A 27,047-nucleotide genomic window follows, 5' to 3' on the forward strand; every position below is an offset into this window, starting at 1 on the left:
GAAGGTTCCAGACAAGGAGCTGACCTGTGTATCTCCCGCCTGCTTCATCAGGTGGCAGACAGAGACAAGAAGGGTTACCCCAGTCCCTCTGAGAACCCCAGGCTCAACTCCAAGTTGGCCTGACCCCAGCTCCTCTGCCCCACTGGACATGCACCCCCTAATCGGGCGCTCCCAGCCTTGACTCAGGGTGGGTGGGTTTGTCCTTCAGAGCCCTGAAGAGGGCAATTCTGAGAAGTACAAGGGAAGAAGAAAGGGGGACATGGGATAATGGGGATATGAGGAAGAAAATGCAAGCTGAGAGAGGACAAAGCTGTGAGGGCAGCAGGGAGTGTGACCAGGACAGGGCAGCTGGCTGGATGAGGAGGGGGCAGGCAGGAAGCCCTGTGGGGGTTCCCTCCCTGCCTCCTAAGGCTGTCTCCCAGAGCAAACACCCACCTTGGCCATTTTGCTCTTGTTGTCGGCAGTCAGAAACGACATGTTATTGATCTCATTCTGGACCACGAAGTTCTGCTCCTCACGCTTAAAGTTCTGATGGCAGAGGCAGTACTGGGGGTCAGACTGGGTGGGGGGAGGGCATCTCGGGGCTACAGTTTCTGGGGTATGAAGAGGAGGGCAGAGTGGGCAGGGACTCACGTGGGACTTGCACCAGTAGATAAAGATCTCGCCCACCATTCTGAACAGCTCCTCAGCGTTGGGATTGGGCTCCGTCAGCCAGTGTGCCCTGGGCATCAGGGAAGGGGCTGGTGAGGGGTGGGGGTGGGACCCCCAGGAGAGGGGGCCACACAAGAAATCTAGGGGGGAGGGGTCAGGGGTGGAGTTTTCTAAGGAATCTGGCCATTCAGAGGATTTAAATTTTTTAAATGACCATTCCTTTACAATTTTTCATTTCTCTAACTTTTATAGAAGTACAACGTACACATAAATTGTCACCTTGATGAATTATCACAAAGTGAACAAACATACTTGTGTAATCACCACCCAAGTCAAGAAAGAGGACATTTCCAGTCCCCAGAGCTGCCCTTGTGTCCCTTCCAGCCACACCTACTTCCTTCCTCTTAAAAAATGACCCTTATCTTTACTTGTAGACCATGAGTTATTTTTGTCTGTCCTTGAACATTACATTAATAGATGGTATGAAATATGTACTCTGTGTTTTTATTTTCTTGGATTCTTTCATTGGACCTGAAGTTTATGAGATTGATCCATGTTGTGTGTTGTGACTTTGTTCATTTTCATTGTCATGTATATTCCACTGTGTGAACGCACCACAATGCACTAATTCAAACTCTTTGACCCAGCACTCCCACTCCTGGGAACCCCCCCTATAGCAGTACCCACTGGTGAGCACAGAGATGGATGTGCAAGGATGTCCCCAGCGTGCATTCCACCACTTCCCTTTTCTGCTCCCATGACAGACTGGGCTTTCTCACAAAGCCCTGTGCAGCCTTCAAATCTTTTTCAATCAGGATGGAACTGTTCTTGAAATTTATTTGCTATCCCTGGATTAAGCTGCACCTAGGAGTTAATAATTCTTTAAACAGTTTCTGATTTTAGGGAGATGTTAGCCATTTGTTGATATCTGCACTTGCCCTTTTATTAAAGATCTATGTTTCTGAGGAAAATGAGGCTGGACTATCTTTCTTTCCTCTTCCAATGACAGAGGAAGGCCTGATGATTGGGTTTCACTGTACAAATATCAGACATCCCGTGTACCCAAGCCTGGAGGCCCAGTGCTGGAGCGAAAAGCAGGGCTCCTTTTGGCTGACATAAAAACTGCACAGGGGCTCAGATTCAAGAGGTGCAAAGGGTCAGGAGGGGAGCAAATCCAGTGGGTTGGATTTTGTGGGCCCAGCAGCAGTGGGGTGGGAGGCAGAAGGTTGGGTGAGCATTGCAAGCAGTTTACAGTAAGTCAGAAGGCGAGGGGCCAGAAGGACTTCGGGGAAGCCAGTGGTCGGGCTGGAGTGTGTGGGGGTGTGGCTGGGGAGGTGCTGACCTGTTGTTGTCCACATAGCGGATGAGCAGTGGATAGAGGGCATACAGGTCCCGGCAGAGCACAGAGAACTCATCCCGCACCAGGAGCTCACCCTCCTCGGCTTCTGCCTTGGCCTCCAGGCGCAGCTGCTCTTCCTCAGCCACCACCTTTCCCGCCCGCTTGCGCAGTCGCGCAATGGTCGGGATGAAGTGTGAATGCAGCAGCTCTGGCCTGGCCCGGCTCACGATGGGCTGGGCAAAAACTGCAGGAGCAAATGGTAGACAGTCCCTGCTGGACAGCCTCTAATTCCAGCGTTTGACCTATGACCTCTGATCCCTGACCTCTGTTCCCATTCATGACTCCTGACTTGTACCTCTAATCCAGCAGCTTTCATTGACCCCACCCTGACCCTGGCCTCTGACTCCAGCATCTATCTCTAATCTCACTGTTGACCTTGGGCCTGGACCTCTGACAGCCCCTGAACCGTGATCCCAACCATAACCCCTATCTTGAACCTGTGAACCCAACCTAACACATGTCCCTGACTTCTGACCCCAATCCTTACTGATATCTCACCCTGTGATATTAGTCTTTACCCCCAGTGTTTAACCTCTGACCTGGTCCCTATCCAGACCTTTCTTCACTTCATGATTTCTGACCTCTGGCTTCTTACCCCAGCCTCCGGCCTCTGACCCTGGCCTCCAATCCCAGCTCCAATGTCCAATTTGAATCAATTCCTGACACAAAACTTCTAAACCAGGAATCTCAACCCTTTAAAAACACTAATTTCTTGACCTCTGACCTACAACCCTGTCCTCATCAGGGACCTCATCCCTGATCATTTGCATAAGAAACTCAGGCTTCTGACCCAGTTCCCAAACCCTGACCTAACCCAACTCCAAGGCCCCAGGAATTCAGAATCCATTCTAGAGGACCCCTCAGACCCATCTATCCAGCCCAGACCCTCTGAGCCTGAGATTCTGATCCCTGGTGATGGCCCTTGACCTTTGATCCTGAGAAAACCTAGACTCTGACTCCTCACAACTCCCAGGAGATCATGGACCTCAGGATCTCCCTCTCAGACCATCAGATCAAAGGGCCCGACCCCAGGCCCCGGGCCCCAGCCCACAGAAGCTGCAGCCCAGACCCACCAGCGAGCCGCTTCATCCACGAGGCTTCGTCAATGCCCAGGTTGTTGACGATGATTCGCAAGATGTTCCCCAACAGGGAGTTGAGGTGGTTGGAGGTGACAGCTGTGCAGGGTGGGGGGGCCCCAGCGGGCAGAGCAGGTGGGGGCACCTCAGGCCCACGCTCCCACCAGCGGGGCAGGTAGCTGCACAGCATGGGCAGCGTGATCTCAATGACGTGTGGCATTTCTGTGTAGCGGGCCCCCGACTCAGCCAGGCCCCCGATGTCTGCCATGAGCCGCTCAAGCACCGGGATGTCGGGGCACATCTCCTCCACGCTGTTGGGGAGCCCCAGGACTGGGGTACAGGGAGGGGTCAAGGCATGCCAACCCATCACCCTCAGGCTTCAGTGTCCACACCCAGGATCCCCACAAACTCTGGGACTCCCCATTCTGGTGCACCCCCAAGCTGGGGAATCCGTAGCCCCTCAGAGCCCAGATGGGCCACGCTGACCCCAAAGTGGGCTCTGCCCTGGGCCCCGTGCTGGGTGGAATGGCCCTGAGAGGTGTCCTAGCCCCGCATGACTTACTGGCCCGCTCCCGGGGAGACTTGGTGGTGTACACTGAGCAGGCATTATACTCATTCAGCTGAGGCTCCAGGAACGCCACAGGCATGGCTGCTGCCAGGCGGGCCAGGCACTCCCCGAGGGCTGGCCGCAGCCTGGAAGACAGAACGAACTCCTTAGCTCCTATGTCACACTCTGCCCAGACTTGGGTCCCACCCTAGTCTCCCCAGAAGTAGCTCTCCCCAGAATCCTCTGGAGCAGATCTGCTGCTCACCAGTGGACACAAATGTAGCCTTTCCCCTGGGCTTCCTGAGGGCCCTCTTGCTCCACCTGTGATCCTGGCTCAGGAGAGACCAATAGGCACCACCAGGACCCTCCCCAGTGCCCCTTGCTTGCTACGGCTCCTGAGTGCTGCCTTTGTTTCTGCGGGCCCCTTGCTAGGGCACGCTTGCTCCACATCAGAGAATAACGTGGCATCCTGGCCAGCGAGTGCCCCGTGCCCACCTGCTTTACCCACCACCTCCCTCGTGGGTGGCCTCTACTTCCTTTGCTGCTCTTCCCCCGAATTCCCTCATGTGGCCACTTTGGGGAACTGACGCTGCCACAATGTACCTGTCTGATGTTGAAGACTTAGAATATCTCCTCTGCTTTTCACGCCCCCATGTTCTCTAGCATCCTCCTCTCCCTGAGCCCCCATGGTGCCCACTCCAGCCCCAAACTATGGCTGCCCCTCCTTACTTTTCCACGTAAGAGTTTCTGGTTGTTCCCAGGGAGTAGATGCTGCACAGAGTTCGGTAGCATGAGACCTGGACGTCGTCCACTGAGAGAGAGAGAACAAGGGTCGAGGGTGTGCCCACCATACCAGTCCCCCACCCCCTTCCCTTGTATCCAAATGGTGGGTAGGAGCTGCCTGCCATTGACCATTTTTGTGATCTGAGTGAACACCACTCTCTTGGCCTGTTTTCCTATCTGTAAAATGGGCATAATTATAGTATCTTCCTCATGGGGGTTGTGAGGATCAAACGTTGTTAATACTTGGAAAGCAATTAAAACAAGGCACACAGCAGGTACTCAGAAAAGGCTCGTTGTTGTTCTATTGGAGGATAGTGATAGATACTCTCTCCAGAAAAATGTGAAGAAACACACAATCCTGACTACAACTTTAGGTCATCCACACATCCTCCACAGAAAGTCAGGTGAAGGACCTCATCAAACTTACAAGTGTCATGAGGTACGAAGAGGGCAGGGGACTGTTCTAGGTTGAGAAGAGACTACAAAGCCATGAGAGAAATTACACTGGATTCTGAATTTTGTGCAAAGAAACCCCACAAAGGTGTTTTGAGGGTCATAGGGTAGTCAGGGCGGGGGTGGTTCTGACATTGTGATCACATCGGAGAAGCTCTTATTTAAGAGATGCGAGCCGAGCACCTAGGGATGAGCTGCCTCTCTGCGTGTGGTCACATTCAAGAGTTCAAAAGGCCTGCAGATCTTGTCACCGTAAACTGAGAGACAAAGCAAACAGGGCAAGTTCTTCACAGCTCTCTTCCTTTGACTTTTCTGCATATTATTAATGTTTCCAAATAAAATGTTGGAGTGGGGGAAAACCTCATCCAACTGCTACTTTTCTTTTTTTTTTCTTTCTACAGGGTTTATTAGCAGGGAATAAGCGGGGAAGTGGAGCCAACTGAGGGAGATTAAAAGGAAAGTGGGGCCAACCAAGGGAGGTTGGGACTCCCAACTGCTACTTTTCTTACTTTTATCACTAGGTTCTAATTTCAAATAAACAGTGAACGGGGACATGGCTCTCCTGTCTCTGAGTCCCCTCAGCCCATCGGCCCTACAGTCCATTCTGGATGCTTCCCCTGGGCATCCCACAGGTGGGCTGCTCACAATCACCAAGTGTCCCAGATTGACCTTGGCATCTTCCCAATCTGTCTCCTGGGGCCCTGCTGCGCCAAGGTCCTCACGTCAGGCCCTTGGACCTCACACAGAACACCTTCCCTCCACGGCCCATCTCCTCGGCCTCCTGAACGCCTCTTGCACCAACCCTACCAGTCCTTCCCCAGTTCCCCCATGGTTCAGGCCACATCTCATAAGGCACTTTTGAGTACGTGAACATACAGTGTCATGACACCCCACTGGGTACCTTTGTCTCTTTAACAATGGTATGTTACACCACAGTGTGTGTGTACTCTGTCACAAGATCCCAAGTGAGGTACCATTTGGTAGAATAAACACAGCAGACACTGATAATTGGCTTTCAGCACCTGTTCTTACCTTCTTTCTGTACTTCTCTTCTTCCTAGTAATAGACCTCCAATATTTAGCTGGACACATGACCTCCTGAATAAGGGAGGCTACTTTCTGGCCAATGGGACAGATGTAAGCAGGAGTGATGTGGACCACTTCTAGACTGTTCCTTTAAGAGAACTAAGGTGCCCTCCTCTTTGCTTTTCCTTCTCTCCTAGTGGCTAGAATGAGGATGTGATGGTGTGTTATCTTGAACCACAGGGATAAAGACAATATTTCAGAGATGGCAGAGCAACAAAGTGGAGGGAACCTGGGATCCTGACATTATGATCCACTCTCATGTAGACTGTTCCATGAGACAGAAATATACTGCTGTCTTGCTTAAGCTATGGTGATTAAGGCTCTTTGGACAGAGCTGCTGAATGCATAGCCTAATTAACTCATTCTATTACCTACTAATTTACTGAATGCACACTTTGCTTATGGCAATAAATCCACTCAGTGAAAACATACTTAGGGATTCTATCAGGCACACAGGGATGGGTGACCCCCACCCCCGACCCCTGCCCTTGGGGTCAGGAGTCCTTACAGATGACATCATCTCCGAACTGGTGCTGGGCGATGTGCTGGAAGAGGGTGGTGAGGACGGGCAGCAGGGCCACGGTGGTGTAGGTGAGGTTCTGGCCTACGCCCTTCACCTGCGTGCGCGCCTGTGACACCTTGCCTAGACGCAGGTTCTCCACCATCTTCTCGATGTCCTCTGAGGCACTCTCAAAGAAGGAACGGAGGCCAGCCTTCACGATCTCAGGGCCTGACTTCATCACCGTCCTAGGGGGGAAGTGGAAGGCACCCCAGTTGTAGAATCCAAAAGTTTATACTTCGGAGGATCTAGGAGTAGGCGCCATGACCAGTGACCCTACCTGGCATCCAGGGAGCGTGCCAGGATGTGAAGACAGTTGACCACAGCGGGGGCATCTGTCCCTGAGGGAGGAAGACGGGCCTGTATGAAGGAAAGACTACAAGACAGTACCTCCTTCTATATCCACCCGACAGGATCTCTCCCTCCTCCCACCCAGCCTCCCATATGCCCCTGTTCTTCCCCATGAAGGCCCTGACCCTCCCCCATTCCAGCCCTGACCCTGCAGGCCCTCACTGTCAGGTTATGAGTCTGTCCACCCCCCAGGGCCTGGGAGCCCCATGAGGGTAGGGCCTAGGACTGTCCCAGTCACTGCCCTGTCCTTAGGCCTACCCAGTCCATGTCTGGTCCAGGGGAAGAACACAGTAGAGGTTATTCAAGTCAAGGCATGAACCTGGGTCATAGTTCCTCAGGGTGGGGTTGGTAATGAGGGGAAGAGAGAGAAGATTAAGAAGAAGGGCTCAGGAACAGAGTTACTTACCAAAGAGAGAGACTCGGTGACGGACAAGAGCAGCAAGCTTGCAGAAGAGGCTGATGACAGAGAAAGAAAGAGAAGGACAGGGAGGGGACACAGGACGTGAGGACTCCAAGGGGACAAGGGCAGTGGTGACACAATTAGAGGAGGTGGGAACAGGGAAAGAGGGACAGAAGATGGAGCCAGGAGGAGGTAGGATGATGGGGAAGAAAAAGGAGACAAGAGGGGTGGGGAGGGGCAGAGAGATGAGTAAACTTGAAAGTTGTAGGCAGTAACTGTCACGTTGGTGGTTGGGGAGGCTGGTCTGCCTTTCTGATAGGGCAAACAATTCATCCCAGTTTGCCTGAAAGTCCCAGACGCACCAGGGCAGTTGGTCACCTTAGCCCTTTAATTGCTCCTGCAGGTAGAGTTGGTCAGTGCCCAGCACCCTGGACAGAGCCCCTAAGGTCCAAGGTGGGAGTATAAGGTCCAGAATTTGGACCTTGACCTGAGGTCAGGGGACTGGGTCAGAGGTCACAGGACAGCCTACCTGGTGATCATTTCCTTCTCTTTATTGGAGGCGTGGCCACCACTGCCCAGCACTTTGGCTGGTGTGGACAGGAAGTACAGGCAGTGGTTGGTGAAGTACTGGTTGATCAAAGGGAGCAGGATCTGGGGTGGAGGGGAAGAGATGAGTGTGACTGAGTAAAGGGTGGGAAGAGCCCACCCAGACCCCAGCTACTGAGCCCACCTCTCACCTTGGCAAAGAATTTAATCTCCTGTTCATGTGGGGACTTTTCTACTCGTCCACTGCTGACCACAGCCTCTGGTGGTGTGGGGAGGGCAAATATGGGTCATGGTGAGTTCAAGGCTAGGGCACTCAGGGTATTTTGATGGGGCAGAGTTAAGATTGATGGGAGATAATTTGTTTTCAACTTTTAAAAATATTTTTAAAAGATTTTATTTATTTATTTTTTTCCAAGAGTGGAGAAGGGAGGGAGAAAGGGAGAGAAACACTGGTATGTGAGAGAAACATCTATTGGCTCCTTCTTGCACGCCCCCAACTGGAGACCTGTCCTGCAACCCAGGCGTGTGCCCTGGTGGGAAACCAAACTGGTGACCCTTTGGTTCACAGGCCGGTGCTCAATCTTCTGAGCCACACCAGCCAGGGTAGGAGATAAATTCTTGACAGGAAGTCACTTTGTTGGCTTTGAGATAAACCTCTCTCTCCAACCTAACTGCTGTCTTAACTCCTTGATCAAACCGTTCCTGAGGCTGACAGTGGGGAGGAGGACAAACTGGGATGGGGTAAGGCCCTGAAACATCCCCTTCCTCTCTTATCACAAGCCCTTTTCTACCTGAACATCAATACCTGGCACAGTAAATTTGGGATAAATGATTGATGAACCAAATGAAACAAGAAGTCAACACTGTTCATTTTAAAATGGAAATCAATTTCAAACATAATAATAATGGTGATAGTAATAATTAATGCTATTAAAATAATAGTGCTGACTCCAATAATTGTACCCTTGCTATGCCTTGGCACTGTGAGAAACGTCCTTGCACTGTCTCCTTCCACCTTGGAGGCCTGTACACAACAAAGTCCCACTTAGCGTCTCTGCAGGTTCTTGGGAACTGCGACTCGAAGCGAAACAATGTAGGAGAGCATAAGGGAACCCGTTTGACTACAGGCTAATTGGAATAAACAAGAATGAAGTTCCTATGGCATACTTCTCATCAAAAACCATCACCAAACTTGTATTAAAGACCCAAAACAATTCTAGTATTAAACTTTGAAATAAACGTGAGCTCTAAATACATTTAAGAGACCGGTTGTGAGCTGCCCTGTCACCCCTCTGACCCCGTTTCCTCTCACTCTCCCCCTCGGTCACTCTGCTGCAGCCACGCGGCCGAATATTCACAGCAAGAACCTCTCAGAGCCTTCACACGGCTGTTCCTCTACCTGGAATACTCTCCCCACACGTCCACACGGCCCCTCCCAGGCTCCTTCAAGGTCTTTCCAGAATACTCCCCTTCCCACACTCCTTAGCTGGCTCTAGAGTATTCTTTTTCCCATAACACTAACCACTTTCTAACTCGAGAAGTGATTTAGTTATTTCTGACATTAATTGTCTGAATCCAGGACAGGGATCTTTGTCTGTCCTGTCCACTGCTTATTCTCAACACCCAGAACACTGTCTGGCACTGTAATTAGATGAGGGAGGAAGGAGACATGTGTGACCTGGGTCTCAGGTGGGGTAGGTAGGCATCAGGGAGGGACTTCTCCGTACCCAGGTGGGCGATAAACTCCTGGGAAATGTCCATCCAGCGCAGCAACTGCTGTAGGAAGCCAAAGGCGAACCGTTTCTCAATGGAAGACGTGTCCAGCTCCATGTCCTTGAGGCCTCTGCATGGAGGGGTGGAGGAAAGTGTCAGCCCAGATTCGAACGCCCTGCTTCTTTCTCATCCTTCTCTAGATCCGACTCTGCTCCCGAAGGCCCTGCTTCTGGAGTTCCCGGCTCCTTCCTAGACAGAGCCTGCCCCTTTTCCCCAGACCCCACACTCTTAACCTTTCCCTCACTCTGGCTCCACCCCCACTCTCCAGTCCCCGCCCTGTTAGCTTCCTCCTTTTAGGCTTCTCCTGCCTCCTCTACCCTGGCCTCAGTTCTTCCAGCAGCTGTCCTGTGCCTTCTGCCCCCATCCCCAGCTGCTCCCTGGTCTGGCTCCCAGCCCACCTACCTAGTGACTGCATAGCCGTTCATCTGCAGGAATTTCAGCAGCTCCTGGGCCTTCTCTCGATCTCGTGCCTTCTCCTTGGCCGTGAGCGTGTCATAGGGGACCAGCAGGGGATGGGTCCCACCACCTGGGGCAGCAAAAGACCAGAAATCAAGGGGCTGGGAGGGACCCAGGCCACTCTCACTGAAGTGGTTCCAGCATTTGAAGGCTTGTATAATTATAGTAATAAAGACAGAGGGAAGAATAAGCAAAATGTTGCTTTCCAACGCTCATCACAGCCTCACCACAATCCTGCAGTATGAAATGCTATTGTCCCCACTGTACAAACACAAAAACAAAGGTTTAGGGGGGGTAAAATCAATTGTTGAAGGTGAAAGCCACACAACTCTAACGTAGGCCCTTTTGATTCCAGGGCCTATGACTAGGAGGTCACAGAGAAGTGTGGTCTGTGTGGGGGTCTGATGGGCACCCTCACCCTTGGCCTCCAGCTCCTGCTTCTTCTTCCGCCCCCAGGTGTTGTGGTAATTCTCCGCCAGTTGTTCTGCCATGGCCTGGGAGTGGATGCAGAAAGTCAAAGCTGAGATTCAGAGGATGTCCTCGCCGACCCCAACGGAAACCACCATGCTCCCAAATAAAGGATCTGGGGTCTCACCTGCAGCTCCCGGGAGAGGGTAACTCCGCTGAGATCAGGGGGTTGGGGGTTGTAGCCTTCTCTCGGATCATAGGTCTGGGAGGACAAGAGAGATGGTGAGCTTGATGGGTGAGCAGGAACCCAGGCCCCAACCCAATCTACCCCCCTCACTTGGCCCTGGACCCCTGCTCTGCACCTTCTCCTTAAGGCCCTGTCTCAGCCATCCCCTCCTCTCTCCTCTGCCCTTTGCAGTTCTTCAGACTTATGCTTTCTCCTTCCCCGATCTCTGGGCCTTCTCTTGCCCCCTCTTCTGGCCTTCCTCCTTCGCCTGACCCCACCTCCAGCCTGGCCCCACCCTCCCCTGTTCCCGCCCCTTATTCTAGCCGCCCACTAGCCCATCTTGACCCTGCCCCTCCACCCGGATCTCTCCCCCACCTGGGCACTTTGGGAGATCTTCCGCGTTTTTTTCTTCTCGGTCTTCTCGTCCTCACCCTCCCTGGCCTTCTCTATGGTCCATTCCCAGGCAATCATGGCCTTTAGGGACTCCTTGATGGGCCAGCGGTAAATCTCTTTGTCCTGGGGTTGACAGGAGGGAGCGGAGTTGGAATGGGGTGACAAGCAGGTGGAGGTAGGAGACCCTGGCTCAGCCTCCCAGGCTTCCAGTGTCCTAAAAAGGGGAAATCTCCCAGCATGTGGCAAGGCAGTGGTCCAGTCAAATTTGAACCCAGGTCTCTTCCCTGCCCTTTACAGAGTCTCCCTAACAAACTCCCATTGTCTCATCTTATGCACAAGAGTCAGGGAAGTTAAGTATGGCCAAGGAATCAAACCCAGACCAACCCTTCAGGAAGAACACTAGGAGTCCTGGGTCTAGGAGATGCAACCAAGTTCAAGGAAAGGCACAGACCGTGGAGGGGCATCTAGTTAGATCCAAGACCATGAAGCAGACTGACTCCTCCCTGACCCTCCAAATTCAGAGGTTTCATTTTGGACTCCCAACATTGGGCCCCAAGGCTTGGTCACCTTCTCTGAGAAGGTCTTATAGGGCCTCAGCATGGGGTGGGTCTTCAGTTCCTCATCTATGTTCTCCCCATAGGACCAGTTGTTCTGGATCTGGAGATGAAAAGGGAACGGGTGGAGGCAGTGTCACTGCAGAGCTGAGGGTGGGGGCAGGAGGAAGGGTAGACAGCAGCTTGGGGGACACAGAGAGGGAACCCTGGAGGGATGAGGGCTTCAGAGGAGGCTGTCTCAGGAAGAGTTAAGGGTCTCTCTGAGGAAAAGCTGGGGCTTTTAGGAAGGCTGGTGGGGGAGGGGCTTCTGAGGAGGGGTGGACCCTGATGCCAACCTTGTCGAAGGCCCACTTCTCATGCGTGTACTCTGCGAACTTGTTAATGAAGGAGTCCAGCTTCTCTGGGATGATCACGCTGTTGGGGTGGATAGGGCCAGTGGATGTTGGGGACTGGCCCCTCCTTCCATCTCTGACAGTCACCTTCTCCTTCTCTCCCCTCCAGGTCCCACCCTCTCCTGCCCCTAGGCCTCACTTGAGGGTCTCCACCGGCCGAGGGTCAAAGTTGCCTTCAGCATCCACCGTAGCCTTTTTCTCAGCCTTGGATGAGTACGAGGCATCCACGTAGTCGGGGGGCAGGGCCCCCGCGATGGCGCACAGACAAGGCATTGCTATGCGATACAGCTCTGCGTCATACTTCTGGGGATGCATGGGATGGGGCGTCACTGCAGGCCTGGCTGAGCCTCCTGTTCCTGGAGCCCGAGGACCTCGAAGTCACCCTGCCCATCAGCCACTCTCCTCCCTAAGCCCACAGACCATGGATTATGGTCCCTCTTCTGAAGCCCAAACCTCAACTCCATCTAGCCCCTCAATCTACCCTATGTCACCTTCTCCAAGTACCCAGATGAGAGGCCCATTCCCTCTTCCATGACACCCAAACCGGGGATCCAACTCATAGGTTCTCTCTGATCCAAACCTGCAAGTCGCCTCCCTCCCTGAGCCCCACATTTGGGGATTCCATTCTGAATTTCATCCCTCAAACCCTTCAAACAGGTTCCTTTCAGGGTCCCTGGGTGCCCAGACCTTGTGGGCCAGTGAATCAAAGATGCCCCAGAAGAGTTTCCTTGTGAGGTGCAGCTCTTCCTCTGAGGTGATGCCGAAGTTGGCCCAGCCTGTGGGCAGGCAGTAGTACTTCCAACAGCGCTCGTAGTGGTTGGTGAGGAGCTGGTGGGAGCAAGAGGGGGACATGCAAATGAGGGGGGCAGATGTGGTTGGCAGGCAGAAGAAAGTCCTGGAGGGCCCAGGGCTCCCAGCCCTTGGCTGGTATGAAGGAGTGTGGGTTATGCAAATGTACGCTAATAAGGGAATAATATACTTATTGAGGAGTGGTACTAGACAGTTTATTATGCAAATTTAGCATTCCAATTTAGAGTGACGGTGGGCCTTAAACCAGAGCTAGATTTGTCTCTTGTTGCTTTGCACAAATAAGCATGCTAATATTAATCCACAAATAGGTTGTGAGTAAATGGGCATATGGATGCAGTGCTTTGCTCTTATGTAAATTATCATGATAAGTAGAAACATAAGCAGCACCTCATACAAATATATGGTAATTAGAAAGAGAGCCTCCACATTTAATATGCAAATTTGAAATGTGCTGTTTTAGATGTATTATGCAAAATAGTCAAGATATCTGAGTTGGAGGTATCTCCTTATGGAAATTAGCATGCAAATAAAAAATAATATAGACAGTGTGCAAATATTCAGAATAGCTGTGGTACTGTTTATTCAAATAAATGTACTCATTTGAATAGTAGAAGGCTGGGCATGAGAATAAGCATGCTAATTAGGAAAAGTGGTGTGCCCATGCAAATATAGTTAATTTATGTGTGGGCTGGCTCACTGTTAGGCAAATGAAATGCTAATTAGAGAGTGTTAGAGGCACCAATGGTGCAAAGTGAATATCCTGGGAATCCCAGTATGCAAATGAGAACGCTAAAGAATGGCCTCCTATTTGCAGTTTAACTGGCCTGGGGGATACTGATACAAATGAGCCCCAGGGCAGAGCAAGCGGATGGGCGGGGCACGGAAATGAGAGCGCTAAAAAGACCCTGCCCTCACCTTGAGTGGCATCTTGGCGAACTCATTAAGAATGGGAACGTCGAACACCAGGCGCCTCAGCAGGTGCTGCAGCATGGACGGGCGGATGTACCTGCGAAGACAGCGGTGAGCTCTCTCCTCGACGCCAGTCCCAACCCCCGGCCTGCCCCGGCCCTCCCGCGATCCCGGTACACCTGCAGAGAGACATGAGGCAGTCCTCGATGACGTCGCGCTGTGCCTTCGTGAGTGAGCGGCCGCGGGACAGGCGGTACACCGTGTGAAGCATGGAGTCCACCATGATGGCACGGTGCTCAGTTCCCGCAAAGAGTGGCGCACACTTGGTGATGAGCGGCATCACTGCCAGGCACAGGTAGCGGTTCAGCGCCAGCGCCATCTCCGTGGTGCTGAAAGTGGCCTGGGGCGCAGAGTGGGGACATCAGGTCCTCTGCTGGCTCCTGGGGTTGCCCTGGCACTTGAGCTGCACAACTCTGAGCATATGACCCAAGCTTCTGATCTTTCCCCCAAACCCGCTCCCTTGGTCTCTACTCCCTTATTGTTCCTGACTATGCAAACTTTCAAACACACACAAAAGCGGAGAGCCCAATTAATGGTCCTTCATAACCCTTGGACTGCTCTGCAGTTTCCACCTCCTGCATATTTGTTTTCTCTAACCCCACCTTTTTCCTGTGATAGTTTCATGCAACCCCAGCCATATACCATTTTGCCCAAAGATACTTAGATATGTATCTCCATTCAGACACCTACTTGTATTTAACATTCCATGCTGCCATTATCACACCTCACAAAATTAACATCTTAATATTCATACTTTCTCCAATTGTCTCAAGAGTTGCTTTGTGTTTAGCTGAGATTACTTGGGTCAGGGCCGCAGAAAGGTTGACATACTACACATATTTAGCTGAAGGTCTCTTAGGTCTTTTCACCTGTAACGGTCCCTTTTCCTCCCCACTATTAATGTTATTTATTTGCTGAAGAAACTAGGTCATTGGTCCAGTGGAATTTCCTACATTTTGGCTTTGGATGGGTTGCTTCCTGGTGGTGTCAGTGAACTTGTTCCTCTGCCCCATATTTCTGATAAGCTGATGGTTAGAGATTCAAATGTGTTCCTTCTCAGTTAATGGCCAACAGTCATTTCTCTCATCTTATGAAGATCCTTCTTTTGACCACGGTCACCCCTGCAGCACATTGCCATTCCTGTGCCTCCTTTGTCACCAACTTGTGTAAAGACTTAACACTCACTGTCACCCATCCATACCTCACCTCCCAGGCTCCTTAAACGCTCTCCAGTAAGGCTTTGGGTCCATCACCTCACTGAACCTGCTTGTCAAGGTCACCTGTGGCCTCCGTCTAGCCAAACTAGTGGTCAGTTGTCAGTCCTCATCTTACTCGGCCATGTCACCTTCTGTAATTAGTGTTGGTGTTGTGCACAGGTCTTTGTGTCTCTGTGGTGCTGAGCCATCACTGAGAATGATTACTTTTTATGATCTTCACCTGAGGTATTGGAGACTTCCACCTCCCCTTTCCCAGAACTCAGTAGTTCTTGGTTTTTGTTTTCTCTCTTAGTGGTGGGGGAGGGAGGGTCAGGACACATACACAACTTCAGAACATCTATTCCCTTTCTGGAGGTTGGGAGGGCGGCCAGGTTGCTCACCGTGTCCAATGAGGCAGCTGCCCTCATGTCAGGCAAGAATCCCACGTCCAGCACATGCAGCAAGAATTCCTGGTTCTCGATGCCATACACACGGTCCAGGAAGAGCACCATGGAAGCCTTGTGGTCTGGCACAAAGGATGCTGACATCTTTGGCTGCACCAAAGCCCCATCTGTAGGCCAGGACACAGGGAGTCAGGGATCCCCAACAGACACACCCTCTCCATCATTGCTCCCTTGCTGAGTCCCACCACCTCAAACCTTTGCCCAGGGTGGGGATCTGCAGGGGGAGGCTGATGATGCCCACGAGGTCCTCCAGGGGCACGAGAGAGCGCAGGATGGCACGGATCCGCAGGGCCTCACCCTTGCCTGCTTGGATTAGCTGTGTGGGGGAGATGGGCACATCACTGGGAAACCCATACACCATTCTATCCCTTCCTGACCCACTGGCAGGTAGAGCAGAACTCCATCTTGTGGGACTAACTCTAGGATCCACACAACCCCAACCCCTGCCTATGCGTCTCCACTGCAGCCTTGACCACCCCTACTCTCACTGCCTGGTTCCCACCCCCCACCCTGCCCCCAGTGGACAGGGAACTCTGGGAGAGTGGGACCTGGGGCTGTTTTGATCACTGGTTTGTCCCAGCATTGCCTAACCCAGGATCAATGTTCTCGAATGCCTGAGTGAAGAGGTTTAGGGTTGGCCATGCAGACCTCCACCCTCGTTCTTCAGTTCTCACATGCATCTCTGGCGCACAGCGTCCAAGCAGATCGATCAAGGCAGCATAGAAGGACATGATGGCGTGTCCCAGGTGTACCCGGTTTTCCTCTGGGGGCTCCTCCCCAAAGCTGCAGGGAAAGATGGGTGGTGTAGGGGGGCAGCAAGGGACACAGGAGGGCAGGCTGTTCTGCTGAAGAGTGGGTGGGAGACTCACTGCTCACGCCGCCGGTCCCTGCGGACACCTGGGCCATCCCTCGCAGGGTCCTCAGAGATACGGATGGCCTCTTCGATGGCAGCCAGCAGTCCTGAGCCTCCCTCGCCCCGCAGGGCTGGCCCGAAGCACTCTGGCTTGCGGATGAGCAGCCGAACCACCACGTTGGCGTTCTCCTCTACGCTCTCACCTGGTGGCTCCGGTGGGGTCAGGAGACCTCATGAGCCCAGGGCCCCTCCCCAGGCGGCCTTGGACCCCGTACCTCAAGGGTTCATGCCCAGACCCTGCCTCTTGCTCAGGCCAGGCCAGTGTTTCAAGATGTGGGCCACCTGAGGGAGGCTTTGGCCAGTGACCCCGGCCTCCCCCCACCACCACTGCCACCATCTGCCTCACCGTTGACGAAGACAGCGAAGCGCAGGAAGTCCAGATAGCGCTCACCGCCACAGGGGTTCCAGCCGATGTCTGGGTACCCTTTGGCCAGAAGCATCGGGCAACTCTGGAGGCCACAGCCAGCCAGGTAGGACACCACCTGGGGGCAGAGGAGGGCTCAGCCAGAGGCCAGACCCACACTGCCTCCCCCACAAGGCTCAGGGCCCTGCCGATCCCTGGCACTCCACGTGCTAATTGTCTCTGGAGCCCTCAGCAAAAGATGACTCATCCATTGTCCACCCTCATCTCCCACCTGCCATGGGTGCAGCCTCCGCCTGGGACTCCCTACTCTTCCCAATCTGTCCACCCCTCACCATCAGAAAGAACCTGCAAATGCCTGAGTCTGGTCACGTCCCTTCCCTGCTCCTCTCAGGGTAAAAGCCAGAACCCTCACTGTCTCCCACACAACTCAACACACAACCTGCCCATTTTACCTCTTGCCCTCACCTCCCACCACTCACCCCTCGCTCCCTCTGCTCCAACGGTCTCTTTGCTGTTTTTCAAACTCATAAGATTCACTCTTGCCTCATGACCTTTGCACTGGCTATTCCCCTGCCTGGAATACCTTCCCCCTGATGTGTACATGGCCTCTCACCTCCTTCAGAGCTTTGCCTGAATGTCACTTTTCAGGGAGGCTGTATCTGACCACTCTTGTCTGAACCTGGACACCCTTCTGACACTAGATACTTCTCTCCTGCTCACTTTCTTCCTCTCTAACACTGTCACCAGCTAATAAACCATACATTTTACTTATTTATCTTGTTTATTATCCATTCTCCCAACTAGAACATCCAACCAGAGAGGAGTTTTGACTGTCACCATCACTGCCATACCCCTAACACCCCAGACAGGTCCTGACACATAGTTGGTGCTCAGTAAATATTTGTTAAGTAAATAATAGTGGGTAAAACATAATAGTGGGTAAGGGTTAGTGCTTACTGTTTTGTAAGTACTTTTATAGACTAACTTATATAATCCTCTGAGCAACTCTACAATGTTGTTTTAATTATTATATTCATTCTGCAGATGAGGAGTCAGAGGCCTGGAGAATTAAAGTCATTTGTCCAAGGCCAGAGCAAGGGAGTGGGAGAGTTAAATCTAAGTTGCTGAACTCTGGAGCCCACACCCTTCAGCACTACACACAGAAGCAGGGGCACAGAGGGCCAAGAAATGTGCCAAGGCTACACAGCTGGGGAAAGGGGAGCATGGGTTTGTCCTCAGCCCATCAGTGAGTGACTGGATCCTGTTCTTTCCCTGAAAATTATTCCCTTTCTAATTTGGTCCCGGGCCATCCAGAAAAGCCCCTCAGAATGGGTCCTGAATCAGCAGGTGCCCGCAGATTCCCCCCTCCACACCTTCTCCAGATCCTGCTCCTGCAAAGCCAAGGCCAGCTCATTGTTGTCGATGACAGAGGCAGCTGCCACATCCAGGGGTGTGGAGCCCTGCATGCCTGTGGGGTGAAAGGTGGTGAGAATGCTCTTTGGAGGTGCATAGCTACCTGTCTTTTTCCTGTTTATCCTACCTCCTCTGGGAAGCCCTCCCTGACCACCCTTTTCCAATCTGGGTCAGGTGCCTCTTCTGGCCTGTTCTTCCCCATCCCAGGCCTGACCACTCTGGGCTGCTGCTGTCTGGGATGGGTCTGTCTTCCCTGTCACACTATGAGCCCTGCGAGGGCCAAGCCCAGGGCTGTCTGAGTGTCTCCAGTACTACCCATTACAGGGTCAGGTCAAGGGCAGGTTGAGGATGGGTATTTGCTGAATGAATAAGGGAGCCAGCCAGTAGAAAGTCTGGGTGGACTACCAGGAGTGGGCTCTGGGGGGCAGCACCAGGCTCCAGGATTCTCACCCAGGCCAATTCCGCTGTTCTCCAGCAGGTAGCTCAGGTGGTCAAACATGGAGCGCTGGTTCTGACGGCTAATGCGGCAGAAGTAGCAGAGGAAGCGGCAGCAGCTTGTCACCATCTTAGGGAAGCGGATCTCCTGGGGTGGGCAGGGTGGGTCAGTGGCCAGTGCCTGCCTCTGCAGCTCCTGCCTCTGGAGCTCCCAGGCCCATGCAGGGCACTTACCTTGGATTCGCCACCCCCGAGAACATTCACCATGACCTCCATGACTGTCTCATGCATGCCCAGTGCCCGCATCAGGTTCGGGTGCTGGTAGAAAACTTTGTTGTTCATGATGTTTCTGTGGACAGGTGGGATGCTTTGGTGGGGTCCAAGCCCAGAGAGAGCCCCTAGACCCTAGACCCTTGAGGGGTCCATTACCAGGTAGACTCCCCTAGGGAGGAGACCTTTATCATGTTGCCCATTGTAGCCCCAAGTGCCTAGAAAGGGCTTGGCATATAGTAGATGTTCAATAAATGTTTGCTGAATGAGAAAATGAGGCACTTGACACTAAGTGAGTGCTTAACACTATTATTGTTATTGCCATGGCTACGACCAAGAGTTCACTAAAGCTACACAGGAACTTGATGAGGTAGGCACGAGATGAGGAAATTGAAACTCAAACAGGATGAACTTTGTGCCAAGAGTCACAGGTCAGTAGGAGCTGTTACCCTGAGGGTGGGTGGAGAGGTTAGGGTAGAGGACATTATTCAGGGGACTGAGTTAGCTGCCAGAAGAAATATATCACCCCAAGGATGAAACACAGGTGGAGGAACTAGATATCACTATATCTAGAGGATATGACCCAGGGAACAAGCTGGAGCCAGGAAGGCTCCCCTCCTTTCCTCTGGGATTTGCAAAGTCAAGGAGGGGATGGTGCCTCACCCAATGCTCTGGATCATGAGGTTCTCCTCCTGGGGGCCCATCTGCACAATGAGCAGCGAGCGGATCTGGCCGAGGCACTCAAGCAGGCTCATGGTGTCCTCCATGGAAGATGGCGAGATGGTGTACGCCCGGGGCAGGGCGCGTAGCAGCTCCCCGAGCCCATCGTACTGCCGGTGCAAGAGGCTGAACATTGCCCGTACCAGCTCGGGGCTCTGCACAAAGTCCTCTTGGGCCCACTGCACCACTGTGTGGGACACCAGCTCCTGCAGCGACTCTGGGAGAGGGACCCGAGCGTCAGCACACTCTGCCCGGCCAGAGCTTTGAGCTCAAACAATGCAGAAGGGCCCTCTCTTTCCAGTGGCTTCCAGTTACTAACCACTCCGCTCCACCTGCCTGGAGTGCCTGGATTTGGGCAGATTTTTTTCTATTGCACCAAGAGCCTCTGTGTTCTCTTCACTCTAATACCCCTTCCATAAGGGCCCCTACACATTTCAAGAGGAAAAAACCAGAATCGCTAGAGAACACCAGAGTACTATTATAAACAGTTTGCTATGCACCTCTGAAAACACAAGCCTCAATTACACGTGTCCTATAAAAATACTGCCAACTTTTCATCACAAGAGTCAACAAACGCAAACTGTGGACAGTTTGGCATTATTTGAAAATGATGTCAGAACAACTCTTTTATTTTCCCCAGCCATCTCCCTGGGCCTTTCCTCTCCTACATCCCTTACCCCCTATCACTCTGTCTCTCTTTCTCTCCCAACCCTTTTCCTTCCCAGGATTTCTGGGAGAGATGAACAGATGTGCCCTGTGCCTCAGGGTTAAAAGAAACCTTCAGGCACTGGCATTAAATGTTAGTGTCAATTTATGGCCTGTGATGTGTTAGTCTTACCTTCCTTCCACACTCTGGCCCATTGCTTCTAACCTCGTCTCCTGCCCTTCTCTCCCTGCTCACTTTGCTCCAGCCACATTGACCTCTAAACACACCAAGCATGTCCCTGCCTCAGGGCCTTTGCATTGGCTGTTCCCTCTGTACCAGTTATTCTTCTCCAGACCTTTGCACACCTCCCTCCCCGATTCTGACCCTCCATCTTTGTCTCTCCCTCTCCCCTCACTCAACCTCATTCTTCTTAGCATCCATACCACCTGACATGATGATATATGTATATTTGTGTTTGTCATAATATTCTGAACCCCTTGAGGGTGGGGACTTGACTCTCCCCTCCAACTGTATTCCCCAGCCCTGACAACAGAGCCTGGCTCAGAATTGGCCCAATAAAAATTTCCTGAATGTTGTAGACTAAATCGTCTACTAACATCAAGGACTCTGTCCTTGTGAGATGGGACTAATATATAGTTTGCATGATGACCCATTGGCCCAACACTTATAACTGCTTTTCTAACTTCCCAGCATGGTAATCATGTCACTGAGAAAGAAAAGCAAAGCAGCCCTGGCTGGTGTGGTTCAGTGGGTTGAGTGCCAGCCTGTGAACCAAAGGGCTGCCAGTTTGATTCCCAGTCAGGGCACATGCCTGGGTTGCAGACCAGGTATCCAGTAGGGGGTACATGAGAGGCAGCCACACACTGATGTTTCTCTCCCTCTCTTTCTCTCTCCCTTCCCCTTTTTCTGAAAATAAGTGAATAAAATATATATATTTTTAAAAAGCAAACCAAAACCACGAGGACACGGAAACCATGGTGGTGCAGGAGCTGTCATGTATGGATGTATGTCTCTGCTCTGGAGGGCCACATGCCACCCTGGTCCAACACACATACCGTGCAGCTCTGTATTTGGGCCACACCTCCAGCGTGCCTCCTCTCTCACCTCGCCCTCCTCTCCTTCTCTCTAGTTGTGCTACTCTTCATAGCCTGCCTTGGACTCAAAGGCTCCCCAAGCACAGGGGGCCTGCCCCACCTTGGTCCCTCCCTAATGGCCCTGTTCTTACGGGGTTTACTCTCCTCAGCAGGCAGCTCCTCCTCAGGTTTCTCCTCCTTCTTCTTCACCAGCCGCACTTTCTCCAACAGGCTCATCAGACGGCTGCCCAGGGTGACCTCTTCCTCTGGTTCCTCCTCCTCCCCCACCAGCTGAATTCCTGGAGGTGGTCAAGAAGGAGGGAGTGTCACTCATCTGCTTATTTATTTGTCTGCTTCATCATTCACTTTTTCATCCCGCCACCTGTACATTCACTCATGTGTGCATTCATAGGGTTTTTCATTTATTTCTTTAATTGTCATATGTTTTTTCATTTATTCATTCTTTGAAGTATTTGTATTTGTCTTTTCTTATTTTTTTTTATTTTGTAGAATTTTGCTTATTTAAATTTTTTAATTTATTGATTTCAGAGAGAGAAAAGGATGGAGATAGAGAAACATCGATTTGTTGATCCACCTATTCATGGACCCATTGGCTGATTCTTGTACATGCCCTGACTGGGAATCAAACCTACAACCTTGGTGTATGGGAGCAATGCTCTAAACAACTGAGCTATCTGGCCTGGGTGAAATATTTGTCTTTTAAATCAGCTACCATAAATATGTTAAAAAAAACTAAAGAAAATCATGTTTGAAGCATTAAATAGAAGTATGATGACAATGATTCATCAAATAGTGAATATTAATAATGAGGTAGGTGATATAAAAAATAGCCATATAGAAATTTGGGAGTTGAAAAGTATAATAAGAATTTTTTTAAAAGTCCCTAGAGCCCTGGCTGGTATGGCTCAGTGGATTCAGCCCCAGCCTGTGAATGGAAAGGTGGCTGGTTCAATTCCCTGTCAGAGCAAATGCCTGGGTTTCAGACCGTGTCCCCAGCTGGAGGCATGTAAGAGGCAAATGACTGATGTTTCTCTCCCTCTCTTTCTTCCTCCCTTCCCCTCTCTCTGAAAATAAGTAAATAAAATCTTTTAAAAATCACTGGAGAGGTATGACCACATATTTGACCTGGTAGGAGAATCAGTGAACTTGAATGCAGGACAATAGGGATCATTTAGTCTGAAAAACAGAAAAATAAGGAAGGAAAACTAGCAGAGACTCAGAGACCTGTCGGACACCATCCAGCATACCTATAATAAGAATCCCAAAAGAAGAGAAGAGAAAAGGGCTGAAAAAATATTTGGAGAAATATGACCAAAAATCCCAAATTTGATGAAAAACATTAACCTGCATATCCAAGAAATTAAACTTCAAGTAGAACAAATTCAAAGAGCTCTATACTTAGATGCATCATATTCAAATTGTTTAAAGGCAAAGGCAAAGGGAAAATTTTGAAAGCCAGCTGGAGAAAAACAACACATTGTAGGGGAATCTCAGTAAGATTGTCAGCTGACTTCTCATCAACAACAATGGCAGTCATCCACCCATCCCTCCAGCCAGCCATTTCTGCACCCTCATTCCTCTGCCTATAGCCATCCATCCATATACACATCCATGCAAATACACATTTATATCATTCCACTCATCACCTATCTGTTCACAAATACATCTATTCATTCATTCATTCAACCAACCAACCAAACAACAGTTACATAGCACCAATACTATAGATGTTTAAAATTAGGAAATGTTAGGGAAAATTCAGGAGAGGTCTCAAGAGGAAGTTTGGAAGGAGGGTTCCTGAGCCCTTCCTTACCACAGTGTGCCAGCAGGTCTTCATGAAATTCAAGCAAATTCAAGCGAATCTCTTCAGGGAGAGGACAATCTTCTTCTTCCTCACCATCTTTGAAGTGCACTAGCATGTTGATCTAGGAGGTCAAGGGTTAGAATGAGGGTCAGAGACCCCAGAGCAGGAACACTGCAGTAAAGGATCAAAGATCCAATTGAGAGTCCCTGTCTAAGGTCACGAACCAAAGTATGAGTTAATGAAGAATATCTGGGAGACTAAAGGTTTGAAAGGGGTCAAGGTCATTCTGGATGACTCAGAGGTCAAGTTAATTCAGAGATAGGTAAGAGAGTAAGAGATAAATGTAAGTGTTTCAATAGCATCAGAAATCAAGCACAGGTTTAGAGGTCAAGTACCATTAGTGATCAGAGTGGGGGAGAGGCTGAGTTTAGGGTTTAGACAGTAAGGCCAACCAGGGTTAGGGGTCAGAGGACCTGCTCCTGGGGTGGAGAGCGGAACTCTCTAGTACGTCGGGCAGTCTCAGCTGCAGACATGGTGAAGGCTTTCATGAGGAGGCCGTAGCGGTCCCGCTGGTTGGCCTGAAGCCTGTCCACATAGCGCTCTGCAAAGGCTACCAAGGACTCCACACGGTGCTGCAGCTCTTGGTCACAGAAATACTCTAGTAGGTGGCACATCTGTGGGAGAACAACCATGCAGTAGGAGGGATGGTGTTAAGACCATCAAGACCTCCATGAGAATTTTCTTGCTTTCTCCCCCTTCTCAGTGGTTCTGACCTTGTCCAGCTACCATCATCTCCTGTCTAGATCCTTAGGCCAGACTTCCCCATGGTCTCACTTCTCCAATTCATTTCCCATTTGGAAACCAGAGAGATCCTTCCAAGCTAGCAGCACTCCACTCCTTTATGCACTTCCATAGCTCCCCACTCCCTCAGGACAAATCCAGACTCATGCCTCATTGCTGTGTCTCCCATGCCAGGTGAACAGAGGTTCGGAAACGAGAAAACCAGCCCACCTGTAATTTCACAGACTCCGGCAACTTCATCTGGAGAAGCCCCTCCTCCAAATCTTCTTCTTTTTCCCCTTCTGCTGTCTCCCCTTCCTCTTTTTCTTCATCTTCCTTCTCCTGTGCCTCTTCCTCCTCATCTTCCTCCTTCTCTTCCTCATCTTCTTCTTCATCCTCCTCTTTTTCCTCCTCATCTTCCTCTTCTTCCTCAGTGAATACCTCAGGCTCAATCATCTTCAATATCTGTTTCACATCCTCATCTCGAAAGACGCCCATCACCTACAGGACAAATCCTGAGTCTTTCTCTTTGGCATACGGAGCCTCCATGGTCAACTCCCAGAATTACTTCCCAGACCTACTGCTCCTGAACATGGCAGACTCATTCCTGCATTGGCTATATGGTTCCTCCTACAAGCAGGAATGGAATTCCTCTTCCCTGCCATTCATCCTCCTTAAGAATCCCCCAGATCCCTATCTGATGTCCCACCCACATGGTCCAGACCAATATAGCCAAACATGAGCATCTCTCTCTTCATAAGTGTCTAGTCTCCCAAGCTTGAGCACATGTGCCTCTGGAACAGGACACACCCTGTACCTGATGGAGGCCATTATAGCTTCCAGCATATTCCAGTTCTCAGTCAACATAATGGAGATACTAATAGATGGAAGAAGACTGAACAGATAAAAGGGAAGAAGAATTGAAAAAGAGAAACATGGATGAATGGAGGGAGAACTGGGTGGCTGAATTAGTAGATGGAATAGTAAGGGCTTGCAGAAGAGAAAAATGGATGAATGGACAAGGAATGGAGAGGCAAAGGTAAAGGTGGAGGAAGAGATGGTGAGTGGATGGATGACATAGGATAAATGATGTATAGATACATGGGTAGGTGAATGGATGGTTTGATAGACACCTGAGCAAGTAAATGAGTGGAAGGGTAAATAGATAAATGGGTAGATAGTCATGTGGTGCCATGGGATGGATGGATAAATTTGTGTATGAAAAGTTGGATGGATTTGTAGGTAGGCATATGGATGAATCATTAGATGGTTAAGTGAATGAAACAGAGGACGAATAGAAGATGGAGACTGGGTGGATGGGTGAGTGGATGAATGGGTGGAGGTGGCTGGATGGATTCGTAGGTAGGTGGATGGGTGGAAAATGAACATGGATAGAGAGATGTATGCATGGATGAACAGGTAGGTGGAAAGTGAAGAGTGGATGGATCTGTGGATGGTGACTGGATGTATATATGGATGTATGGGTACACAGGTGGAAATAGAATGATACTTGAATGTATAAAAGGAAAGATGGATTGATAACTAAATGAGTGGGAAGATAGATGAATAGATGGAATGGTGGATGAACTGATGTATGAGTGAGTGGAAGTCTGAATGGAAAACTAAATTGAAAGCTGGATGAATATGTGGTTGGGGAATGGAAGAATAAATGGATGGATGGGTGAATGATGGTTTGTTGGATGGCTGAATGGAGAGAAGAAGAGATTAAAACATATATGAATTAGATGCATGAATGGAAGGAAAAGTTAATGAAGAATGAGTAGAAGAGGGAGGGGTAAATTGAAAGGTGGAGGATGTACACATGGAGAGAGGAATGGGTGGTTGGATTCGTAAATGGAAGGGTAGTTGATGTGCATATACACAGATTATTTGGGCTGTGGACGAGTGGGACAGAGGGAAGCAGGAGGAAGCCATTACCAGCAGGGTGGACACAAGCTTGAGCACAGGGACAAACTGGAACTCCACCGAACCACCGACAGGGTCGCGTGCGTGCTGCCCCCCATCTCGTACTGCCTCCCCCAGCATTCTCAGTGCTTTGTCCCGTAGCGCCTCCAGAGGTATGCTGGGGCTGAGGCGGGCTGGGGCTTCTGCCATCCCAGCAGTGGGCAGGGCAGCCACGAAACAGGGGGGTGAGAAATGGTGTGGAGGCCGCAGCGAGGTGGTGATGCCGACGCCAGGCAGGCCATGGCGGCGGGGACCATTATCCTTGCTTTTTCCAGGTGGGAAGAGGGTGATGGTACGGGTCTCTGGCGTGAGGGGCACGATGTACTCAGAGAGCATGGAGCGGCGGCTGCGGCAGGCACTCTCCAGGTGGATGCTGATGAGGAGATCATAGTACCCAGCACGCAGGGGTCCAGGGAGGTGCGCATCCTCTAAAGCGTGCAGCAGCTGCGCCTGGTCCATGTGACTGCATAGAGCATGCGCCACGCGGTTGTTGCCCAAGGCGCACACTGCGCGGTAGAGGCGAAGGGTGTGGGAGTGGAAGCGCTGCAGTTCTAGGCGCTCGGACAGCTCCAGGATGTCCATGCACCTGCGGCAGAGATAAGCCACAGACAGGGACAGAGCAGGCAGATGAGATGGGAGACAGAGACAGGGACCACGGAGAGCCAGAGAGGTGCGTAAGTGAGTTTTGGTGACCCCAGGAGAGAATCCCAGTGATGCACTGGGTCAAGGTTCTGTGAGTTTTATGCAGCTGGTTTGAGGAGTGTCTCAGTGATTCCAGAAGTCCCTAAAGGGTCTGAGGGCCCACTGGGAGTGCCTGGCACTCTGAGGTATCTGTGACTCCATGGAGAAGATCTGGTGACCCTGAATGTATCTGGGATCCTGGGTTAGGCCTGAACCCCTGCCTCTGGCACATCTGAGTACCCTGACTATGTCCGAGCACTACTCCAATGTAAATACCACCAGGGAAGGACATTTCTGCCTGTTTTGGGTTTTGTTTTGTTTTCTTTCTATATTTCCAGTACCTAAACAGGACCTAGCACATGTAAGTGTTCCATAAATATTTGTTGACTGAATAAATGGATGTGTCTGGCCCCTCAGGATGGGTGCGAGCCCACTGACTTACACATAAGC

At 51.0% G+C, this 27,047-nt stretch overlaps 1 protein-coding gene across 4 annotated transcripts in view; it reads right to left on the bottom strand.

Annotated features, from left to right (window-relative positions):
- Positions 1–27,047, bottom strand: part of RYR1 (ryanodine receptor 1) — a 114,345-nt gene that overhangs the window by 49,513 nt on the left and 37,785 nt on the right. For 2 of the 4 annotated variants that reach the window (XM_045846698.1, XM_045846696.1), the window contains exons 34-70: positions 25,890–26,502; positions 24,183–24,452; positions 23,645–23,845; positions 23,181–23,292; positions 21,499–21,645; positions 19,550–19,823; positions 18,851–18,965; positions 18,632–18,764; positions 18,142–18,236; positions 16,751–16,886; positions 16,361–16,547; positions 16,166–16,274; positions 15,687–15,807; positions 15,429–15,598; positions 13,951–14,171; positions 13,778–13,868; positions 12,740–12,880; positions 12,192–12,355; positions 11,996–12,074; positions 11,674–11,763; positions 11,089–11,229; positions 10,675–10,749; positions 10,498–10,573; positions 10,026–10,149; positions 9,578–9,693; positions 8,042–8,109; positions 7,834–7,955; positions 7,311–7,360; positions 6,834–6,894; positions 6,503–6,741; positions 4,403–4,484; positions 3,689–3,819; positions 3,124–3,456; positions 1,994–2,234; positions 634–721; positions 436–528; positions 25–39 (exon numbers count right to left, since the gene is read on the bottom strand). In XM_045846698.1, coding sequence (XP_045702654.1) covers positions 25–39; positions 436–528; positions 634–721; positions 1,994–2,234; positions 3,124–3,456; positions 3,689–3,819; positions 4,403–4,484; positions 6,503–6,741; positions 6,834–6,894; positions 7,311–7,360; positions 7,834–7,955; positions 8,042–8,109; positions 9,578–9,693; positions 10,026–10,149; positions 10,498–10,573; positions 10,675–10,749; positions 11,089–11,229; positions 11,674–11,763; positions 11,996–12,074; positions 12,192–12,355; positions 12,740–12,880; positions 13,778–13,868; positions 13,951–14,171; positions 15,429–15,598; positions 15,687–15,807; positions 16,166–16,274; positions 16,361–16,547; positions 16,751–16,886; positions 18,142–18,236; positions 18,632–18,764; positions 18,851–18,965; positions 19,550–19,823; positions 21,499–21,645; positions 23,181–23,292; positions 23,645–23,845; positions 24,183–24,452; positions 25,890–26,502 — 5,524 coding nt within the window. The remainder of the gene's footprint in view (positions 1–24; positions 40–435; positions 529–633; positions 722–1,993; positions 2,235–3,123; positions 3,457–3,688; positions 3,820–4,402; positions 4,485–6,502; positions 6,742–6,833; positions 6,895–7,310; positions 7,361–7,833; positions 7,956–8,041; positions 8,110–9,577; positions 9,694–10,025; positions 10,150–10,497; positions 10,574–10,674; positions 10,750–11,088; positions 11,230–11,673; positions 11,764–11,995; positions 12,075–12,191; positions 12,356–12,739; positions 12,881–13,777; positions 13,869–13,950; positions 14,172–15,428; positions 15,599–15,686; positions 15,808–16,165; positions 16,275–16,360; positions 16,548–16,750; positions 16,887–18,141; positions 18,237–18,631; positions 18,765–18,850; positions 18,966–19,549; positions 19,824–21,498; positions 21,646–23,180; positions 23,293–23,644; positions 23,846–24,182; positions 24,453–25,889; positions 26,503–27,047) is intronic. The other 2 variants (XM_045846699.1, XM_045846697.1) reach the window with 1 other exon arrangement.

Source organism: Phyllostomus hastatus, unplaced genomic scaffold (genome assembly GCF_019186645.2).
Source record: "Phyllostomus hastatus isolate PE091 unplaced genomic scaffold, TTU_PhHast_1.1 phas_contig_5, whole genome shotgun sequence".
Lineage (NCBI taxonomy): Eukaryota > Metazoa > Chordata > Mammalia > Chiroptera > Phyllostomidae > Phyllostomus > Phyllostomus hastatus.